The following is a 19,760-nucleotide window of genomic DNA, read 5'->3' as shown; positions in this document are numbered from 1 at the left end:
GACTTACCGTTAATTATATCTCAGAAAAACTACTTGTCCCAAACTCGACAACCCTTATTAATTTTTAACCCACAACAAGTTCTGTTACGTTTCATTACTTTCATTACATCTACATTACCTATAACGTCCTTCGTCCTTTGACTCTACTGCGACCTCCTTATAAATACTGTTACTTCACAGCTTATCTTCCGGTTTTGAGCTATTTTAGAAACAATGTATAAGATAAGCATCTGCAATTATCAACACTGTTATCACTGGAGGCTCGTCCTTGCAATGTTGTCGAGTACTTAGTGTCAGTTACATATTGTTTTGATAACACACATTCATTGTATGATCCAAGTGATAAATTATCTACCCGCCCATGATATTTTGAAGGTATGCGTAGGTTACTTTAACGCTCAACATGAACACTTCCTAGAGACTTCTGGGACGCCATGAGGTCCATGCTGTTTCTTCTCTTGACGTCTACGTTGGTCGGAACTTTGGTATGTTGACTTTTTGAGATTGCGTGTATTCGTAGTTAAGTGAATGTTTGGTTTGTAAGTAGAATTTTTGTGATTTTTTCTGTCGTTGGAATTGAGTGTATTTTTTGTTGGTGATTATCTTCTTTGTTGATTGACTGTGTGTTATGTACCAACAATGAAGTTATAGCCAATTTACAGTAACCAGCTGATATGTTTATTTTTTTTTTTTAATTATGATCTTCAACTATAGATTTATGTTGCATTGGTTTTCGACAGATCAACATATGTTCAAAGGATCTTACAACAAAAAAAGTCAACAAAAATGTTAAACTTTTTTTGCTAACTATAAACGTTATTATCTTAAAAATTATGTATACAACTGCTAACATTTCTGTTACAAACACTAAAACAAACTATTTCTTGTATATCCTATGCCTGAGTTTTTACACTTTTTGTAAGGGAACAGAACTCTAGTCTGTTACTATCAAACTTCGACCTTTTGTTAGATAGCATAATTAATTCATGGCCCAATGACAAATGATAATTTGGAAACACTTTGACAAAACTAACCTTGTTGATATTGTTGTAAACTTTTATTCAAACATATAATGTTAACTCCAGTGTACATAAGAGAGGCTTAAGAGTGAGCATAATACACAAAAAGTGTAAGAAAAGGCCGCGTGGCCCTAACTTTGCTTGTCTAAATGAATCATTTTTTTTTTCATTTCATAAGTTATATTTTGACATATATTTACATTAACGATGTAAACATTTTTCTTTTTCACTTTGATGGAAAATCTTACAGTTTAACTAACTCAAGATCAGCAGCAATATCATTGATTATTGGGCCTTTAATAAATTGTTCTGAATATATAAACAGCAAGTAAGGGAGCTATACATTAAGGCCATCTTACCACAATCTATACTAAGATTATTGGAATATGTCACTCTCCTAATAGATGAATGAGTAATTGATTTTTCGTAGTGAACAAATTAATCTCCATTCCAACAACAAGGGATCTTTCAATGCACAATAAGTGAGCAATGGTGGTAGATTGTATTCCAGCACATAAAGACTTGTCCCTAAGGAGTTAGAGCTTCAATTTAGAATTAAATTTAAGATCCAAACATCATTTACAAAAACAAATAACTTCTTTTACTAATAAATGTTGGTAGGTCTTTTAAACTTATGGTAATGGTAGGCTTAGTGACCATCTACTGATTTCAGAGATTCAAAAATTTGAAGCATAAAGTTAACATAACAATTATTTTCAATCATTGAGATGGGGCTCATTGTAAATATGCACCTATGTGCATATTTTAACCCAAATGTGAGCGAAGGATGAGTGTAGAATGGAGTTTGAAGATCTGTGTAGCTTTGTTACTGACTAAGATCAGCCGTTTCATTAGTCAGGATCGTTAATTTAAAGCTTAATGATCAGGAACAGATATTGTCAAATGATTAACTATAAGTAAAAAAAATATGAAATAAATACTAATGGAAATAAAACTAACTCAAGATCAGCTGCAGTATAATTGATTATTGGGCCTTTAATAAATTGTTCTGAATATATAAACAGCAAGTAAGGGAGCTACACATTAAGGTCATCCATAAATACTAATTCCCTTGCATAGCTACAAACAATTACATTTACAACTTACAAATATAACATTTGTATAATGATGTGGTAAGTAACTATGTTCTCCAATTAAAAACTTCTATCTATTAATGACCCTTTTATTTATATCAAAACATTTGCTCCCATTACAGTGTTATATTTATAAATCACTCAATACTTTTTATGATATGCTAACAGTTCTAAGGTTTTGACAAATGTGCCTTTTTCAAAACTGTTTACTCGTTTTTGATGTTGAAAATATTTGTCATTGACTTAAATACAGTAAATTCAATCAAAAGGTTCATAATTCGATAGATACTAGCCATCTGTATTTTTTCGAGTCAAATTCCTTTCCACAAACCAGTATCCTAATTACAAACCAGTTCCTGATTTTTCCTGTTAGATCCTTCAGATATAAAGCACTAAGTTCATAACCCATTGTTCTGTATGACTTCCTAAGTAAACTCATGAACAAAACGTGACTAACCAACTTGTGTTAGGTAACATGATATTCTACAGATTAAATTACCACAAGCTGCATGTCAAAGTAGATGGATAGAGATAGTGTTAGTAGTTGTAATACTCATAGTTTAGTTAGATAAAATCTACTCGTCAAAATGTAAAATGTTTGGCTTAATGTGTGTTGTTTGGGTGCCGTTACAAAAATTGTAATGTAATTTTTTTTAAGCACTTGGAACAGGAAGTATAGAGATAGGTAGGGAATGGAGGAAGGTAGGATTTAGGAGGAAGGAATGGATATTTTAGGTAAGTTAGTCATGTATCCATCCTTCTTCCTTCCAACCTTCTGTACAATGTGTATTTTCTTTAATTGACCATTATTATATTATATTCTAGAGTTGGTAACACAATCAGTGGCTAGTTTAGATTCCAAGGATTAAAAAAAGATATGTATCATTTATTCCTATTTTGTTTGATACAAGTATAATTTTAAGCTTATGCTAATTAAATCTTTTCTGCCAATGGTCTGGAATTGCTGAGATGAAAATATGTAGAACCTTTGTTTCCAAATACATTGATCTGAATGATTTAGTTTTGAAATCAATTTGGTCACATGATTTGTTGTTTCTTAGTCTTAATTAATTTTTATTTGATTCCTTAGCTATTCTAATCTAGTGTTTGGAAATTGTATCTATTAGAATATATTATAACTTCTCCAACGTTTTATTAACGGTTTCAATTATTACATTTTACCGTCTGCTATAAAGTTGTACAATTATTTTAACTCTTTTATGAAATGTAATATACTGGTACATTGCCTTTTCCTATTTATAGGAACTGGTTAGAAAAAATCTAATCTAAATCTTGAATGTGACCTTTTAATACAAGTATTTTACCCAGTTAACGTAAACTCTTAAGTAATTTATCGCCTCAAAAAAATCAAAGGTAACATGGAGCCTTTAATCCAAACATACGCAAGCAGAAACAACAAATATATACATGAATATAACTGTAATTAAGTACAATTTCAAAGAACAAAACCTCTTTCTATAACAAAACAATTATAATTTTAGGAAATCATTTGAAATTGAAGAACTAGTAATTGAATATCTCAATTATTTCTTATTTCGTCAAGAGAAATCCAAGAGAGAATTTTCAAATCTTATTTGAAAGCGAACTCATGCAGTAAGTTCCGCTGTTGTTTAATCATTGTTGTACTTCCGTCTGAAGAATGTGCTACTGCAGCACAATAAAGAATGTTATCTAGAACACTGGAACTACTGTTGCCATGTTGAGAATCTGGTTTCAAAACATTCTGGTTGAACAAGCTTTATCTTGCACTGAAAAATAATATTTAATATTTTTTGTATAGTATATTTGGGGAAATGATTCTTAAATTGATAATCAATGTTAACATATAGATACAATTATGTGAGACAGTGTTGTACGCTGTGTGTTAGAAAATTGTTAAATTTATTATCATTTTATCATTAGATAAATTATTAGTGAGTTTATACTACTGTACGTCAATAAATCAATCAAAGTAGACTCCTTTCATTATTTCATAGTAAACAAAAATGGTTATAAATAAATCTTTATTGTCACATTACGTTTACATAGCAGTGCTATAAATCAGGTACCATTTTCAATATACTAATGCCTTAAGACTAAGGAATTATGAAAGAATAAGATAACCTAAAACAGTAAAAATAAAAAAAACAAATTCATTATTACACATCCTGATCAGTTAAGAACTCATCTATACTATATAATGGGGGTTTCTTAAAAGAAAATTAGCAAAGCTGCTTTTGAAGTGCTTAAAAGACTGTATGTTTTAGAATTCTTGAGACAGTTTGTTAACAGTTTTTGTACATGTATGTCGGAGGTTTTTCCACTAATGAAAGATGATATGGCGAATATCGAAAATTAAACCCAGTGACATGAATAAAATCATCTTCATCGACTAAATTTATTCCTAATTAGTATAAAATAAATACTACAGTACCACTTGTAAGATAGCATTCAATGTAAGATAGTGGTCAATGAAGTCAATATAAACAAAAACATTTTGACACACTGATGATAATATAAATGAACAAACAAACCTGTGCATTTTGGGGTATTCTAAGATTCAGGAGTCAAAAGTTAAACATTTTGGAAAATGGAGTTTGGTATTTTTTTCATCTTAGGGCTCTAGCCTGGAACCGTTTTCACATTACTTCAGACTAGATCTAAGAGTGTCACATTACTATCTCTTACATAAAATCCAATGGTAATTGTCAGGATTTGGACCTAAGACCTTGGGGACCAACGTTCTGTACCCTACGACCAGACCAGCTCGCTTCTCCATAAGTAATGTAGCATTAATCGCTAGTTAATGGCAAGATGTCTAAGATATCTGTTGTAGCTTTTTTACTGACAACACTATTTCCTTATTCAATCTTTTATCACATTAAGTTTTGTGAAAGAAGCCTTTTTATTTTAACACAGCCAGCATGGCCTAAGACCCCTAAATTTGAGGGCATTTCCCATAGGGAATAAGCTATTACCGTTGTGGTATTAACTAGATCCAGAACCAATTTGATTGAACCAGCCTGATCGGAATATGAGAACAGGGGTTTTTTGGGGGGTTTCATGAGGTAAAATTTTGCTTTACCATTTTTGACCCTCTAAACATATAATGTTTCAATTTATTTCCAAACCATTGGTGTAGAGCTTGAAGATAAATTATTTAGCAAACAGAAGTGTTGTACAATCGATGGTTAAAGGAAACCAAGGTTTTTACTATATAAGAAGTAGGAAAACGAATCATGACTGACTCAACATAATGAAAGGAAAACACAAAAGTTCAAGAAATTTTGTGGACAAGCATTTATAGATTTCAATTCAATGCAGCTTAGCGTCAAAATTAATGAGTATTTCCTTGTTCAGTGGGTAAATAAAAAAATTCAAAGCCGTGTACGGTACTATGGGAATCTCTTAGCCTACAGTGTATGTAGGTAAAGTTTAACAGCTGATCTGAGCTATTAGCAAGCTAACATAGTAATCTTCAGTTTGACTTAATCCTAAGAAATGTTAAGTACAGTACACTCTTTCATAGAATTAAACTATCTTCAACTGTCTTTGAGCAGTGGACTGTGGACTTTATCATTGATTCAGATCTCATAATCATAAACAAAGCTTTTGAGTAATTCACTCCATTAATCTTCATTATAAACTACAGTAAGCATCCTGATGTGTCTTAGAAAATATAGTAATAAGAAGAATAAGAATAAGAAATATTTATTTCCATTGATCTTTATAAAAGGAATAGGACACATTATATGTTATACATAGTTACAAGGTTATTCAGTGTTTATAGTACAATACATCTAAAATTTAAACAACCACTTACATGAAAATAAAAGCTTTATTTCAACTTGCTCTTCAAAATCTTTCACAACTTAAATAATCATCAATTCTGTAAAAAGGATTTTTAACAATCCAGTCATACAGTTTATTTTTAAAGATACTGTAAGAAACTAATTTTGCCTCTTCAGACAGCTTATTAAAAATTATACAATTTAATTTATGTGAATGTTTGGTTTTTGCCAATCTGTGCTGCAATATTATATTTTATCTCTACCTCTTTTATAGTGGTTGTGAATGTCTTTTCTGAAAGAGTATTGATCTAAGTTTGACTTTGTATGTATTAGAATTTGGAATATTTAAAGATTTACTATAGTTGGTATCCTGAAATTAATGAAAAGAGGTTTACAGTGTGTAGCTTAGCATTCTCCAGCTATGCTTCAAACCACCTTTTTTTTAGTAAAATGATGTCATTAATATGTCGAGAGTAGACCCACAAAATAAGACCATATAGTATGTGTGATTGAAAGAGTCCAAAATATGCCAATCTTAAATATTCTTGACTAACAAAATCTTTAAGTTTTCACATCAAGCACCTCACTCTTGAGATTTTGTTACAACAGATTGTATGTGTTTTAACACCAAATTTAATTTTGAACCCAAATTGAATCCTAAAAGTTTGACTGATTCAAATTTTGCCTCTATTTTGAGACTGATTTTTATATATTATGATTTATCAGAATTACAAGATATAGTCTGCTTGCAGAAAACCAATCACATGCTCTCAGTTCAGCCTCTTGACTAATTTTAGGTATCAGCCACTTTTTTTCAATACACCAAAATATTACTTAAGTATCAATAATGATGATTCTTGGTTTAGCTTTGGAACTAAGCTTTATGAAAACAAAATTCCCCAAAAACAAATTTGCATACTATAACTTTATGTGTATTACTGTGATTATGGTAAACCTTCGTCTGAGATGTAGAAATTAAACAAAATTTTCAAGGTTTTTTGTAATTAATTTACATTATTTTTTCAGTTGGCTCAGTACCCGTATCAGTATGGAATGTCCAGACAAGTCACATTTCCTGCGTCTTACGCAATGCCATCCTGCCAGACACCTTGCCAGACACCCTGCCAATGCTGTCCAACCTCTCGTGTGGTAGGTATTAACAATTTGACAACAACAAACTATATATTGTTGGATAAAAGTTTGAATTTAAATTTGTTCCTTCTTTTTGTGTGTGTAAAAATGGTTCGAAACAAAGTTAAGGATTTGAGGTTAAATCAGTGATGTGTCAATGCCAAATCTCAAATATAAAAACCATCAAAACTTAAAAAAAGTTTCGGTTTTGAGATTCAATCAGCGAGTTTCGAGATTCAATACGAAATTGAAGACTTTGACAGTTTTGTCTATGAAACTGCTGAAATATTTTGCTGTGTTTATTGTTTATTTCACTGTCTACACCCAAGCTGATAGCAATGGAGCAAACAGATAACCATTTAAACCAAGGGAAAAAGTTAATTATATTCTGAATTGCAAAAGATATCTTGACTAATTCTGGAACAACATACGAGTACAATAAAGATTCTTGAAGTTTATCATAACCACTATATCAGAGTAGGGAGTGAATTTTTTTCTGTTTTGATTGCATAGTAAACATTTTATTATTACCTGCATTTTTTTACTTTGATCAGGTAATTAAAGGTTTTACATAAGTGTTAAAAGGTCCGAGTTTTGGGATTTGATTTGCTAGGTTTCTGTTTCTGTTTTGAGATTCATAATTTCAGATTTTGACCTTCAATAGTTTAAATGCTCATAGGAATAAGAATCATTTATTGTAATTAAACACAAATGTGTAGTGTACATATTCAAAACTAAAATAAGATATTTGTATGAGTAAATAGGAGGGTTAAACAAATGTTAGCTTTATATGGCAAGTACATTTTTTAAAGATTTTTGTGTAAAGGTTTAAAACACAAGTTGACAATTTAGTTTCTGCTTAAGTGTTTAGGTTGTTTTTTTTTTTCAATGTGTTTTCCTTTACACAAGAGGTAAATAGATTCACAACAGGTTAATTATACACCTATGTAGATTTATGGAACAATTTTTATAAAGATTTTAAGGTATTTTCTGTCACATTCCAGACTGTTTGCTTATCCGTTAGTTTTATTTCTAAATGGTAAAGCAACGATGGTTAAATTGAGCATAAAAGACAAAATATTTAGTAAAAATATGTGCTCTTGTGGGACTGATATAGACTTCAGATTTGACTACAAGATGAGAAGTAAACTTGAAGTACACAAAGTCAACTACTTTAGTCAGCTGTCTGATAAAGAAATACGAAATACAAAGTATTGCACTACTTCTGTTACTGAAATTACAATCAGTGAAAGGAGATAGCCTATACAGTGGAACTAAAGTCTGTGTTACCCATGAAGAAAATGTATCAAGCCCAAGTTTTTCTGTCTTTATTCATTTTTGGGAAGTCAATACGAAAGGCCAGCGATTTGAAAGACAGTTTAGGAAATACCACCCATCCTAAAAACATCATTATCCTCGAAATTTTACTGTTTTACTCTTTGCCATACCCATATTCATTTTAACTATGTGAAACTCAAAATACTAATGCATTTTGATCAAACGCATAAAGGTATGTTTTTATCTACTTCACAAGGATTTCTAGGACAGTCTATATACAACCTTCATGAAAATAAACATGATGCTTCCAATTCCCTTTATGTTGATAACAACTATATCCAATAACACTTGAAGATACATTTAGTATAATTTTCAGCTTACTATGTGCTTACTAAATGTGCCCTGTTACTAATGACTCAAAAGTTTGAGAAACCATCATTTCTCCCCTATCCCGTTAGATAGAGATTTTTTCATACTTTGCACTTCAATCACTTTGCAACCTCACAATTCAATCACTGTCTCAAGAAAAGTTATGAACGTGCTGCCAGCCTCACAAATGTGTACCACCTTCTGCAAACTCGTGCATACACATGTTAACTATACTCCGTTCACAAAATTTAGGCGGTTTTAGGGGAAGAATTCTATCACCTACACTTGATTCTACTTTTAAAATAAAGCTAAAGCTGCAACATACAGGGTGGTAATAAAGTCCGAAGACAGTTAAATATTTAAAAAAATAATGTAGATAAAGCTACAATACTTGGTACAAAGTTACAGAGCATAAAACTTTATCTTAACACATATTCAGTGATACAATAACTCTTCAGGGGGACGGCCCACAAGGAGTCGAAAGAAAATCTTAAATGGAAGCATAGGTCAATGTGCACATCAAATAAAAGGTCTTTTTTAGTAGAATACAATGCCGCAAATCGCACTTCAAAAGTTTGATCCTGCACAAAATGGCAGCCGTTCAAAGATTTCTTGAATCTGCCATTTTGAATTTTTGAATGACTGCCATTTTTTACTGAGGAATTCTTTTGAGCTTGAATTTACGGCATTGTAATCTACTAGTGAAGACCTTTAATTTGATGTGCATATCGACCTATGCTTACGTTAACAATTTTCTTCTGATTCCTAGGGCTGTGCCCCCTGAGGAGTAAGCGTATAATAGCAATGCAAATTAAATGAATCTTTGAACAACTGTCATTCTTGGCCCAGTTGTCCGTTTGAGTTCAAATTTGCGAGATTATATTCTGCTAGGAAAGACCTTTAATTTGATGTACATGTCAACCTATGCTTCTATTTAAGATTTCCTTCTGACTCCTTACGGGACGTCCCCATAATATGACAGAAAATTGATATTTCCTAAAAAAGTAGATTTTTAGGTGTGGTGTTGTGTTGATGTACCAAATCTTATTGATTTATCTGTTGTCTTTAAGAAAATATTTAACTGTCTTCAGACTTTATTACCACCCTGTATATATTGCAAATAAGTAGTGGGGAACTTACCTCAAACCGCCTAAATTTTGTGAACCGACTATAGCAACAGTAGTCGATAGGGATTGACCCCCTTCCTACAGAATCTTAGTCATAGAAAAATTTTATCTTAGCGGGAGCGTTAATTTCTTATAAGATGTTTTCAAATACTATGAAAGAGACTAATTGTCCCATAAAAGTGTGCAGCTAGAATAGTAGTGAATGAAGTACTTGGTAGGTATTAGACTTAAAAAAGCTAGATTGGCTGGCACAGCAACTAATGAAGACCTTTTTCATGGAACAACATTTGTATAATTTCTCAAAGCATTCGTACAGATCCAAATTTCCCTCCAAATGATTCAGTGTACTAATCTGTTCCAGAGCGTAGTTCCCTACAACTACTGTCCCCCGCACTACTTGCAGCAGAACATCGTACCACCGCCATGCCCCGTCTACCAGCCAACCCCCATCTACGTGCCGATACCACCCCCGCCGAAGGACTGCTCCTGTGCCCACACCACGGTAAGAATAACCTCAATTCTATTTCGCTAAATGTTCTTACAGCTGCCCTAAACCCTCTTCAAAATGTACGATTGATGGATATGGAGACTTTATTACTTCAAGGTGTGTATATTATTACATAATTTAGTGATTAAAGTATTTAAGGCTGTATAGTCTTAACCGATTTCAAACATTAACTTGTATTTTTTTATTACAAACATTTTGATCAGTAGAACCTAATCTTTTCAATGTTATGACAATATTATTGATGAGTACAACAGCTGGTCAAATCACTACATTTTCTCAACAATGTGGTTTGTGTGGATGCATAACATTTTTCAGTGACTTAAGTTATTCTGATAGACATAAAGGCATTTTATTGAAGGAACATAGAAGTAACTTGTATAGAATAAGAGAACTGAAATTATATACTCATACAATTATGATCGTTGATTGTTAAGTGTTTTTGAATATGATGTGACAATATTAGTTTTATTCTTAGCCATAATGGTACCTTTTTCCTAAAGATACCAGTTTCTTCTTGAAAGGGATTTTTAAAAGTTGTCTTGACCTTTCCATTAAATGAGGTGTAAATGAACAAAGAAACAAGAGTGAATACATGTAATGATCAGTCTTGACAATTTAATGATGGACAACAACAAAACCGTTGTTTGAAACAAAAACAACTACAGCCATTAATTCCTTGCATATACCAATTGGGATATCAAAGTTAATGTGAATTTTTGTATAGTTAGATTAACACCTAACATCCTACTTTCGGTCGCATACTACTTGTAGTCTTCCAATGACTTCTTGAATATGTAAAATAAAAAAATTCATCGATGAAAGATTTGTAGTGACGAATATTTTTACGAAATATTTATAGTAAAAGATTTTAAGAAAACAAATCACTAGGTTAAATCATCGAACAGAGTAGACTTCCCATCCAATGTAAAAATTAGAAGCTAAGAAAATAGATTAAGTTCAGGACCATCTTACCAGAGGGTATTTCATTGGGTTGAATCATTGACTATTGGATACTTAAGTAGACATCCCACTTATATGAACCAACTGTCGCCAAATCTTTACTATGAAAGAGTGAGTCACAGAATGTGCTAGTGTCTAAAATAAAAATTTTTACCTTATTTTTTGTTGCTGACCAAGGATGGCTCATAAAATTTGCTACAGCTTACAATACGTAATTCTATTAGTTTGAATCGGTAAAAAGGTTTGTGTATTCAACAGAAATTAGTAATTTAGATAAGCACAATCTGTCGGTGGCTCACATCGACTACGAAAATTTAACATGGGGATGAAATGTCTAGTTGTTGTTATTAGTCAAAGGTTGAATATTAATAATTAATATTTTAATTATTAAAATCCGTGCTAACAGCTGATTGATTTATCACTTGAAATAGAAATTATCATTAGTTGATAGACCATCTCAACAGATTGCACCACGTTTTTTTTGCTTCAAATGTTTACATTGGCTGGGAGGTCTACTCTGTGTTTAGTCAATGGTTAAATACACCAATAGATCTGATAATATAGACTTGAATTAAATATAGACTGTCAGCCGTGCTGTGGTTACCATGGTTGCCATAGCTTCTGGCGCACACCGCTGGGAGCGCTGTGTAGTTACGTAGTGTGTATGCCGTAACTACATGGCGCTCCCAGCGGTGTGCCCCCAGAACCTATGGTAACCGAAGCACAGCTGACAATCTATATTTAATTCTTTTTGTCTATGATCTGATTAAACGTTGGGTATAAGTACAATACTTACCACTAAAGGCATCATCAAAAATATTTATCTTTAACACTTCTTTAGGTTATAATAATCAACAAAGCTAAAAAACAAAATATTTCAAGGGGTTTGAGGGTGATTTAAAATTTGTGAACATCAAAGAACAATTTTCTATTTAAATGTAGCTTGTTGATTTTCCCGTAACCTTGACCTATTTTTTTCAACACTTATCAGATTCTGATATCTTGTTCATGTAGGAGAGAATTGAAGGTTTCAATATTAATTTAAGTAGAGTAGACTCACTCTTATCCGGACACCTTTAAACCGGAAATCGGTTTAACCGGACTACACTCGGCAGAAATGACATCTCTTTAACCGGAAAATTTTTATCAGCACATTGGTTTAACCTTACTAGAAGTGGGCAGTACTGAAACGACTGTTCTCGTGGGAAAGATTTGAGACCAGTGATCACGTGTCTTAATACAACGCTCTCTTAAATTTAAGTCAAATATCACAGTAAACAGTCCGTTTTAACGAGTTTTTGGGGACTTTGCTTTAACCGGAAAACCCGTTATCCGGACTGGCCTCGGTCTTGAGGAGTCCGGATAAGAGGGAGTCTACTGTACCATCTATAATGAAACTTACCCTCCATGTCCACTGTAGATGTTCTATTTTTACTTTTACATAAATAAATAATGTATTTTTAGTTTTATGCAGATTTTTTGTTTCTGTTTAATTATTGCTGAACAAGTTTTCAATGATTGTTGTAGTCATGATTAAACTTTAACAATACATAGAGCTGTATTTTTGAGAATGGTTCATAAACTGTACTTGTAGTAATTTTGTTTTCTTTCAGTTTTGATAGTGACATTTTCAAAGCAAAGTACCTTTAGTTTTAGTTTGAATTTTTTGAATAATTTAAATATGGTGATACTGTATATAATATGATATATTGATAAAATTAAATTTAAATTATAAAACTGGTGGGTTGTTTACTTCTGATAATGTATATATACTCAAGCTTAGATTCTAGTATAAAACCATTGACTATTGGGTTTTATTAATAGTCAAAGATAAAACTTCGGTTCTAGCAGTGTATTTAGTTAACTTATTACATTAAAGTAAAGTTTAGAGTTTTTGTAAGACTTTTTTAATAAATAGTATGCTTATGGCTATAAGCAAAACAATATTGATCAAAGCAGTATACACTAATATGATGGTAAAAATTGGAAGAGGCCTAGTATGGTTAAAATTAGTTCAGAATATTTTAAAACAAGTTCCTTAAGCTTTTTTGAACACCTTTATAAATAACTCATTTGGCCAGCACATTTTATATGTATTTATGTTATGTATTTCCATTTTGATGATACATTTTTTTTCTTCCCTTTCAATACTTAAAGTCTGGAATAAACCTTCTTAACATTATTTTATCTTAGAAAATATTTAAATATTACTCCAGAGCTGATAATATTGATTCCATGATAGATCATAGGTAATGTTACCATAAATCTCTTAAAATGTTGTCAATAAGGTTAGGAAGTATAGCCAGTAAAATAGAAGGTTGTTATTTAAATTTTTGTTTCAGAGGCAGATGAAAAATAACTTTTAATATTCTATTGCAAATTGGTTATTGTTTTAATTTAAAATTGTGATCCATTGAAAGGTGGTGAAAAGTTCTTATTTGACTTGTTTATTTTTCATAAATTCTAAAATTACTTGAATTTGAATACTTTTGAGGATCTATTCAAATGATTTTTAACAGTAACCCTCATTAATTTCCTTTTGAATTATTACGGCATTTTCAAAGAAGTTATCCTTTTGATTACTTTGAAAATACAATGTGATCAAACAATTGTTCTCATAAAATATGTTTTTCATGCAGGTCTTAATTTAAATCAACCTTAAAATCAGGCAGCAAGTTCACATTAATAACAAAAAACCTAGTAAGTTTTACATTTGTTAAAAGTGAACCTGTTGAAATCAAGCTGTTTTCTTACATATTTTTCAAATATCACTTGAATTACTAGATTACAATTGACATTTGAAAACAAAAGTAGACTTAACCTAGTTGTAAATCGTTGATGCTAACGCTAACACAATAGCAAACTCTCTTGACCTAGTTAAAACAGACTGAATACAAAGTGTACAAAACAAACTGCAAATTATGACAGCTAAACAGTTTGTTGATCTCAAACGCAACACTGTTCCCTATGCTAATGTTTAACCTTAAGTCTATTTCTATCAGAATTCCAGTTTTATTTTGCAAATTATTTTGGATCTAGAATAAAAATTTTACTGCTATAATTTGAGTGATGGTTGAATTTTAAACTACAACCCCATCGTAATGTATTATACTGTTATACTGTTAACCAGAAAGTGCTTTATATAAACATTTCTAAAAGCTATGAAATGATTACAGCATTCTTGTTTCTATACTCAATTCTACTCAGTAGTTCTATAAGCCATGTATTTCAAATGGCAGTCTCAACATCTCCTAGCTGTCCTAAAAACATTAGAACCTGCAAAACTTTTCTTAAATTTCAATTTTGTTTCACAATATGTTTTAAATATTTAAATGTTGGCTACACCAGATTAATAATCAAAACACCAATCTATGAAATGCACAATGTTACTAATTTAATACTGTATGATAATTTTAATTGCACCACTATTTCCCATAAGACACGTATTGCAGGGTGAATATGGAATTGAGTTTAGAAAGCATTATAACAGCAAATAATGACCAATCGATTGTACCATTCTCGAATAATGTATTATTTAAGTTCTTGTCTCTCTAGTCTTTAATTTTAAGGATGTAAAATAAAATCACAAGTTAATCTACGATTTGGGGAGCGAGCTAGTCTGTAATCAAATAGTAGAGTGCAGGACTTAGGTCCCAGGTCCAAATCCCGCCATCTAAGTGATAATGCCGCAACCCCTAGGTCTAGCCTGAAGTAATGTGAAAAACGATTTTAAGCCAGAGCCTATCATCCTAGGACAAAAAGTTCCTAAGTTCCTTTAAGCTCCTAACGGACATAGTGATAGTAATATTTTTTTTAAAGAGTCCTTTCAAAGAGTGTTTCATGAAACATGATAGATAAGCTACTGTGTTTTATTGTTTTTAAAAGAAGCAAAATGGATGTGCTTAGAAACTATCAATGCACAGTTGAATTTTCATAAAACATTTCAATGAAAGTGTTTTGAGCTGTTTTACTAATTTAGAAGGTTATAAATAATATTGTACAGTGCTAATAAATGTTACTTAGTGCCAATAATTTTAATTCTAACATTGTCAAACACTGTGTTTTCTTTCCATGATCAATAAAATAGATTTGATATAAAACTATATGAAAGTGTAAATTTAAAAAAAATTGCCATTAAGTGTTTTTGCTTTGGATCAAATTGTAATCACGGTTACTTAGAATAGAATAACTGTACATGACATTAGTAGCTTTGCTAACTTCATTGATTGGACCGAAATGGAGTGTTTTGATTGGCTGTTGTACTCATCATTTTAGAGACTTTAGTACAAATTATCAACTAGAGGGCAAAAGACAAATACTCATTTTTATCTTGTATATATATTCTAGGTGGCCGTGAATTGATTAATAACATTTGATAGCTTGTAGCTTGTTTAGTTTTAGAATGAAAATGAATGTAGTAGATTTGAGAGATTTGAGTCCCCGACAGAGTGCTAATCTATCACTTATATATCTGTTGTATACACCAATTTCTTAACCAACAAAACTGAAAGTACAACTTACTTTAAATCATGACATCTTTGTCAATTTGAATGTACCCATAGACTAACAAAGAGAATATAATGTCGACAGAGGCTTCTTATGTTTTAATGAACAATTGGCCACACCTGTTTTATAAACCAGTAGTTCAATGTGTAACTATTTTTTTGTGTACCTAATAATATACAGGGTGTTTCAGTAAAGTGTAGCGGGCTATGCAGATTCAGATTCTACATGCAAAAATTAGTCTAAAATCCTGAAAAACTTTTTTTTTATTTCAGCTTAGTTTAGTCGTAATCCGCCATTTAGTATTTTTTTGAAGATTATTAATATCTCAAAACCCCATGGAGATATATTTATGAAACTTGGTAAAGGTATAAACATTCTCCAAAATTATCTTTGATCAGACTTATCAAATTTCAGAATGGCGGCCATTTAAAATGGTTAATACCATGAACACCAGCCATAAAAACAAAATTTTAAATGGCCGCCATTTTGAAACTTAATGAGCCTGATCAAATATATTTTTGGAGAAGGTTTATATCTGTAGACTTAAAGTTTATACCAAGTTTCATAAAAATATCCCCAAGGGTTTTTGAGTAATTAATTATTTTCAAAAAAACACAAAATGGCGGATTACGGCTAAACTAAGCCGAAATAAAGTTATTCTACATTTTCGACTTATTTTTGCATGTGGAATCTAAATCTTCATAGCCCCCTACGCTTTACTGAAACACCCTGTATAACTGTGATGGTTTTTTCTAGTTTTTTTGTAAATTTTATTCCCCATTAAATGGGCAAATTTTTTATTTTAATAAAAATTTGTGACAGCTGGTCCATATAGATGAGATGTCTACTTCGGTATTCAATTTTCTATCTATATTGTTATCATTAACCAAACATTTTGTTGCTATACAAAGGGGAAATACCCCCACAACTTTCTTTGTGCCATAGTACACATTGAAGACATAAAAAAATGACACAAAATATTTCCTCTCTTGAAGAACACAGTCCAGGACAACCTTCTATTTTTATAAATAGCTATCTTTAACTGTCTACATTAAAAAAAAAAAAAAAAAACCTCCAGGGGATAAAATATTGTGTTTTTGTCTTTAACGTGTACCGTCTAGACTTTTTCTCAAGTAAGCTAGCTGCTATCCCCCCTTTCCTAAAAAAATTAGAGCTCTGAAAAGTGTGAGTTTACATTCTTGTTTATTCTTTGCTCGGAACAAAATATACTCTATGTGCTAAAACTTCTACCTAAATGTAAAACCATACTTTGAAATTTACTTCGAAAATTACCATAAAACTACCATACAATCTAACAACTTTGTGTACCAAATATGTCTTGTGTTTGATACAACGTTGTTGTTGTGAAGGTAACGACACCAACGACGTCCAACGCAACTCACCCGCCGTCCGGACACCCGCCCATCTGTGTACAAACTGTATACGTCGCCAAGAACGACGACGATGACAAGAAAGAAGAGAAGAAGTGCAGTTGTAAAAAGAAAAATTGTGAACATGAACACGACCACGATCACGATCACGAGTGGGAAGATCGAAGGTTGGAAGAACGAAGGTTGGAAGCCAGAAGGAGAGCTTATATTAGAGAGCAACAGAGGAGGGCTTTGATTAGATACCTCCTCGACCCGTCCACCAGAGAGTTTGACCCAGGGTTTGGATTTGGATTTGACCCGAGCTTTGGAGGTGGAACTTCAGGCAGGCTGTCAAGTTTAGGCTGCGCTGGATGTCCCAATAACAGGCCTAGTCCAAAAACGATAATCATCCGACAAGGGGATTTGTGAGCTTGAATGTAATTATTAAAGTATTAGTGGATAAGTGATTGAATTGATTTATTCAAGTAGGTTAAAATATAGTTTTGTTCTCACTGTTATCAAATTATCAATTTTACTGTTTATGAACATGTACATGGATTTAGAAGCTTGACAGGACATTATGATAGTAACTATTTTAAGTTCAATTTTTTTTATATGATTCTCTTAGTTTATATCCAAACGTTTGAAGAAAAAATCTTAGTTAACAATCAGTTTTTACATTGATTTTTGTTTAAATTTTCTCATTGCTGGTATTTTTAAAGTTCCCTGGAACCAAATTATTTTTGCCCATTGACAAAACATTTCAAACTATGTAGACATAATTTAAGATTGATTTAGTATCAAGTGTTGTAAATACGATCTGTGTGTTTCCACATGAAAATGGTTTTTAAAATGTAGGTACTGATGATAAAATGTTAAAATGTGTCACATTAAGAACTTTTTCTAGTTGCTATCTTTCAAAACCCAAAAATCTTCCCATGAATTTTTCCACAGAAGAATTCCACATGACATTAAACTTGAGAAAAGGTACTAAGAAAAAAATTCCTAAATAAAGTGTTTTGGTCAATGAGAGGAAACTAATCAAGACTTTAGTTTCAATGAATAGACACAGTTAAATGTCTCCTCCCTTATTAACAAAGCTTCTTTTGCTACATAACAATTATATCACCTAATGAAGTCTTTATTTTATGAACGATGCTAATGAATAGTAAATCCATTCATCCACTTACCCAGTTTTTATTTCTCAAAAAGTAAAGGATTTTTTTCACATGTGAGCTATGGTGTACCATAAAATTTGATTTGAGAAAAAAAAATTTATACTAAGATATTTTAAGATATGTGTGATAAGAGATTTAACGCATGTTTGGAAAATTTGATTTGTAATCATTACAAAATAATTACACTGGGAAATAATATTCCATTAAATATATTCAGCATAAATTAAAGAAATAGGGTTGTCCATCTCAATACCAACTACTAAATAAAACATGAAAAACGAACATCCTCTCTTTGCCCTAATGTTTTCCACTTACAGTTACATCTACATTTATCAAATTTATATTGTTACTATTTTGTAAAAGTTGTTGTTGTTGCGAAGGGACATCAGCAGTATCCTGAACCCGGACATCACCCAACAACCCGACCTCACCCGAACCACCCGTCTATACCCGGACTCAGCGATGCAGAGAGTAAAAAGTTACTCCCCCACTTGGCTAACTCCGGAAACCACCCATGTGTCGTCCAGTCGGTCATCGTCGGGGGGAAGAAGGATCAGGAAAACGAGAAGGAGAAGGGGGAGAAAGACAAAGGCAAGGAATGCAAGAAGAAGAAAGAATGGAAGAAGAAGTGTTCCGAAGAAGTAGAAGATGACGACCACGAAGACTGTTATAGAAAGAGAAGACATAGACGTATGAGGAAGAATCGTCGCCGGTCCTACTCAGAATACGATCCGTTGTACGATGAGGATTATTACGATTATGTACGTCGTTGTAGCCAGTGCAACGGCGGTGGGGGAGCTGATGTTATCATAACAAGTGGAGACCGTGGTATCACCCCCTTTCTTTAAAAATTAGGCCTAATTTACTCGGGGAAAATGTTTTAGAAGAAGACTGCTCTCAAAAATGCAATACAATATAATCTCTTAGTCTTGTAACCAAATCAAATGTTTAACTGATTGGAACATGCTGTCTAAATGTCCTAAGTACTTAATAACTTTTGTAGTTTTAAAAACTTTGAGTTTTATTGTACACATGTAGAAATAAAAATGTGTGGATTTTGTATGACTTTGTGTTTTTCATTGAGAACCATTTCATTTTTATTATATAAATTGGTGCTGAGTATTATTAATTACTTATCTAGCAGAAGGATTTTGAGTAAATTTTGGAATAAGGGACTTCTAGCCTTAAAAACCTGATTAGCGACAGGTACTACCTCAGTAAAATTCGTATTTCACTACACAACTCATTTAAAAATTTAAAACTTTAACATTGGCCTTATGGGTTGCTAAGTAATTATCTTGGTTGAACAAAATAACAAGGAAAAAGTAAACAAAATACTTGTGTTGTAACATGTGTTTATAACAACGCATCCACAGTAATACCAAACTACAAAATACAGTACAAAGGTAAAAATATCAGTTGTACTATT

General features: G+C 31.9%; 1 protein-coding gene across 1 annotated transcript; it reads left to right on the top strand.

The window, feature by feature from the left end:
• Positions 1-397: 397 nt before the first annotated feature.
• Positions 398-19,379, top strand: LOC128992614 (PHD finger protein 20-like protein 1). Its single transcript, XM_054416281.1, has 4 exons — positions 398-485; positions 6,931-7,053; positions 10,171-10,311; positions 18,712-19,379. Exons 1-4 carry the CDS (start codon positions 435-437, stop codon positions 19,177-19,179), a joined length of 783 nt encoding a protein of 260 aa, XP_054272256.1. The 5' UTR covers positions 398-434; the 3' UTR covers positions 19,180-19,379.
• Positions 19,380-19,760: the final 381 nt, after the last annotated feature.

The sequence above is a fragment of the Macrosteles quadrilineatus genome, unplaced genomic scaffold (assembly GCF_028750875.1).
Source record: "Macrosteles quadrilineatus isolate MER2022 unplaced genomic scaffold, UCM_ALF_1.0 Scaffold_4__1_contigs__length_99947679, whole genome shotgun sequence".
NCBI lineage: Eukaryota > Metazoa > Arthropoda > Insecta > Hemiptera > Cicadellidae > Macrosteles > Macrosteles quadrilineatus.
The sequence above is the reverse complement of the archived record's forward strand: the minus strand, read 5'-3'. Positions and strand labels throughout refer to the sequence as shown.

Excerpts from the sequence above, each read along its gene's own strand:
- LOC128992614 (XM_054416281.1), top strand. The coding sequence starts at position 435 with ATGAGGTCCATGCTGTTTCTTCTCTTGACGTCTACGTTGGTCGGAACT. Across the intron at positions 486-6,930 it reads CTACGTTGGTCGGAACTTTG|TTGGCTCAGTACCCGTATCA; the intron begins GTATGTTGACTT and ends TTATTTTTTCAG. Across the intron at positions 7,054-10,170 it reads GCTGTCCAACCTCTCGTGTG|AGCGTAGTTCCCTACAACTA; the intron begins GTAGGTATTAAC and ends AATCTGTTCCAG.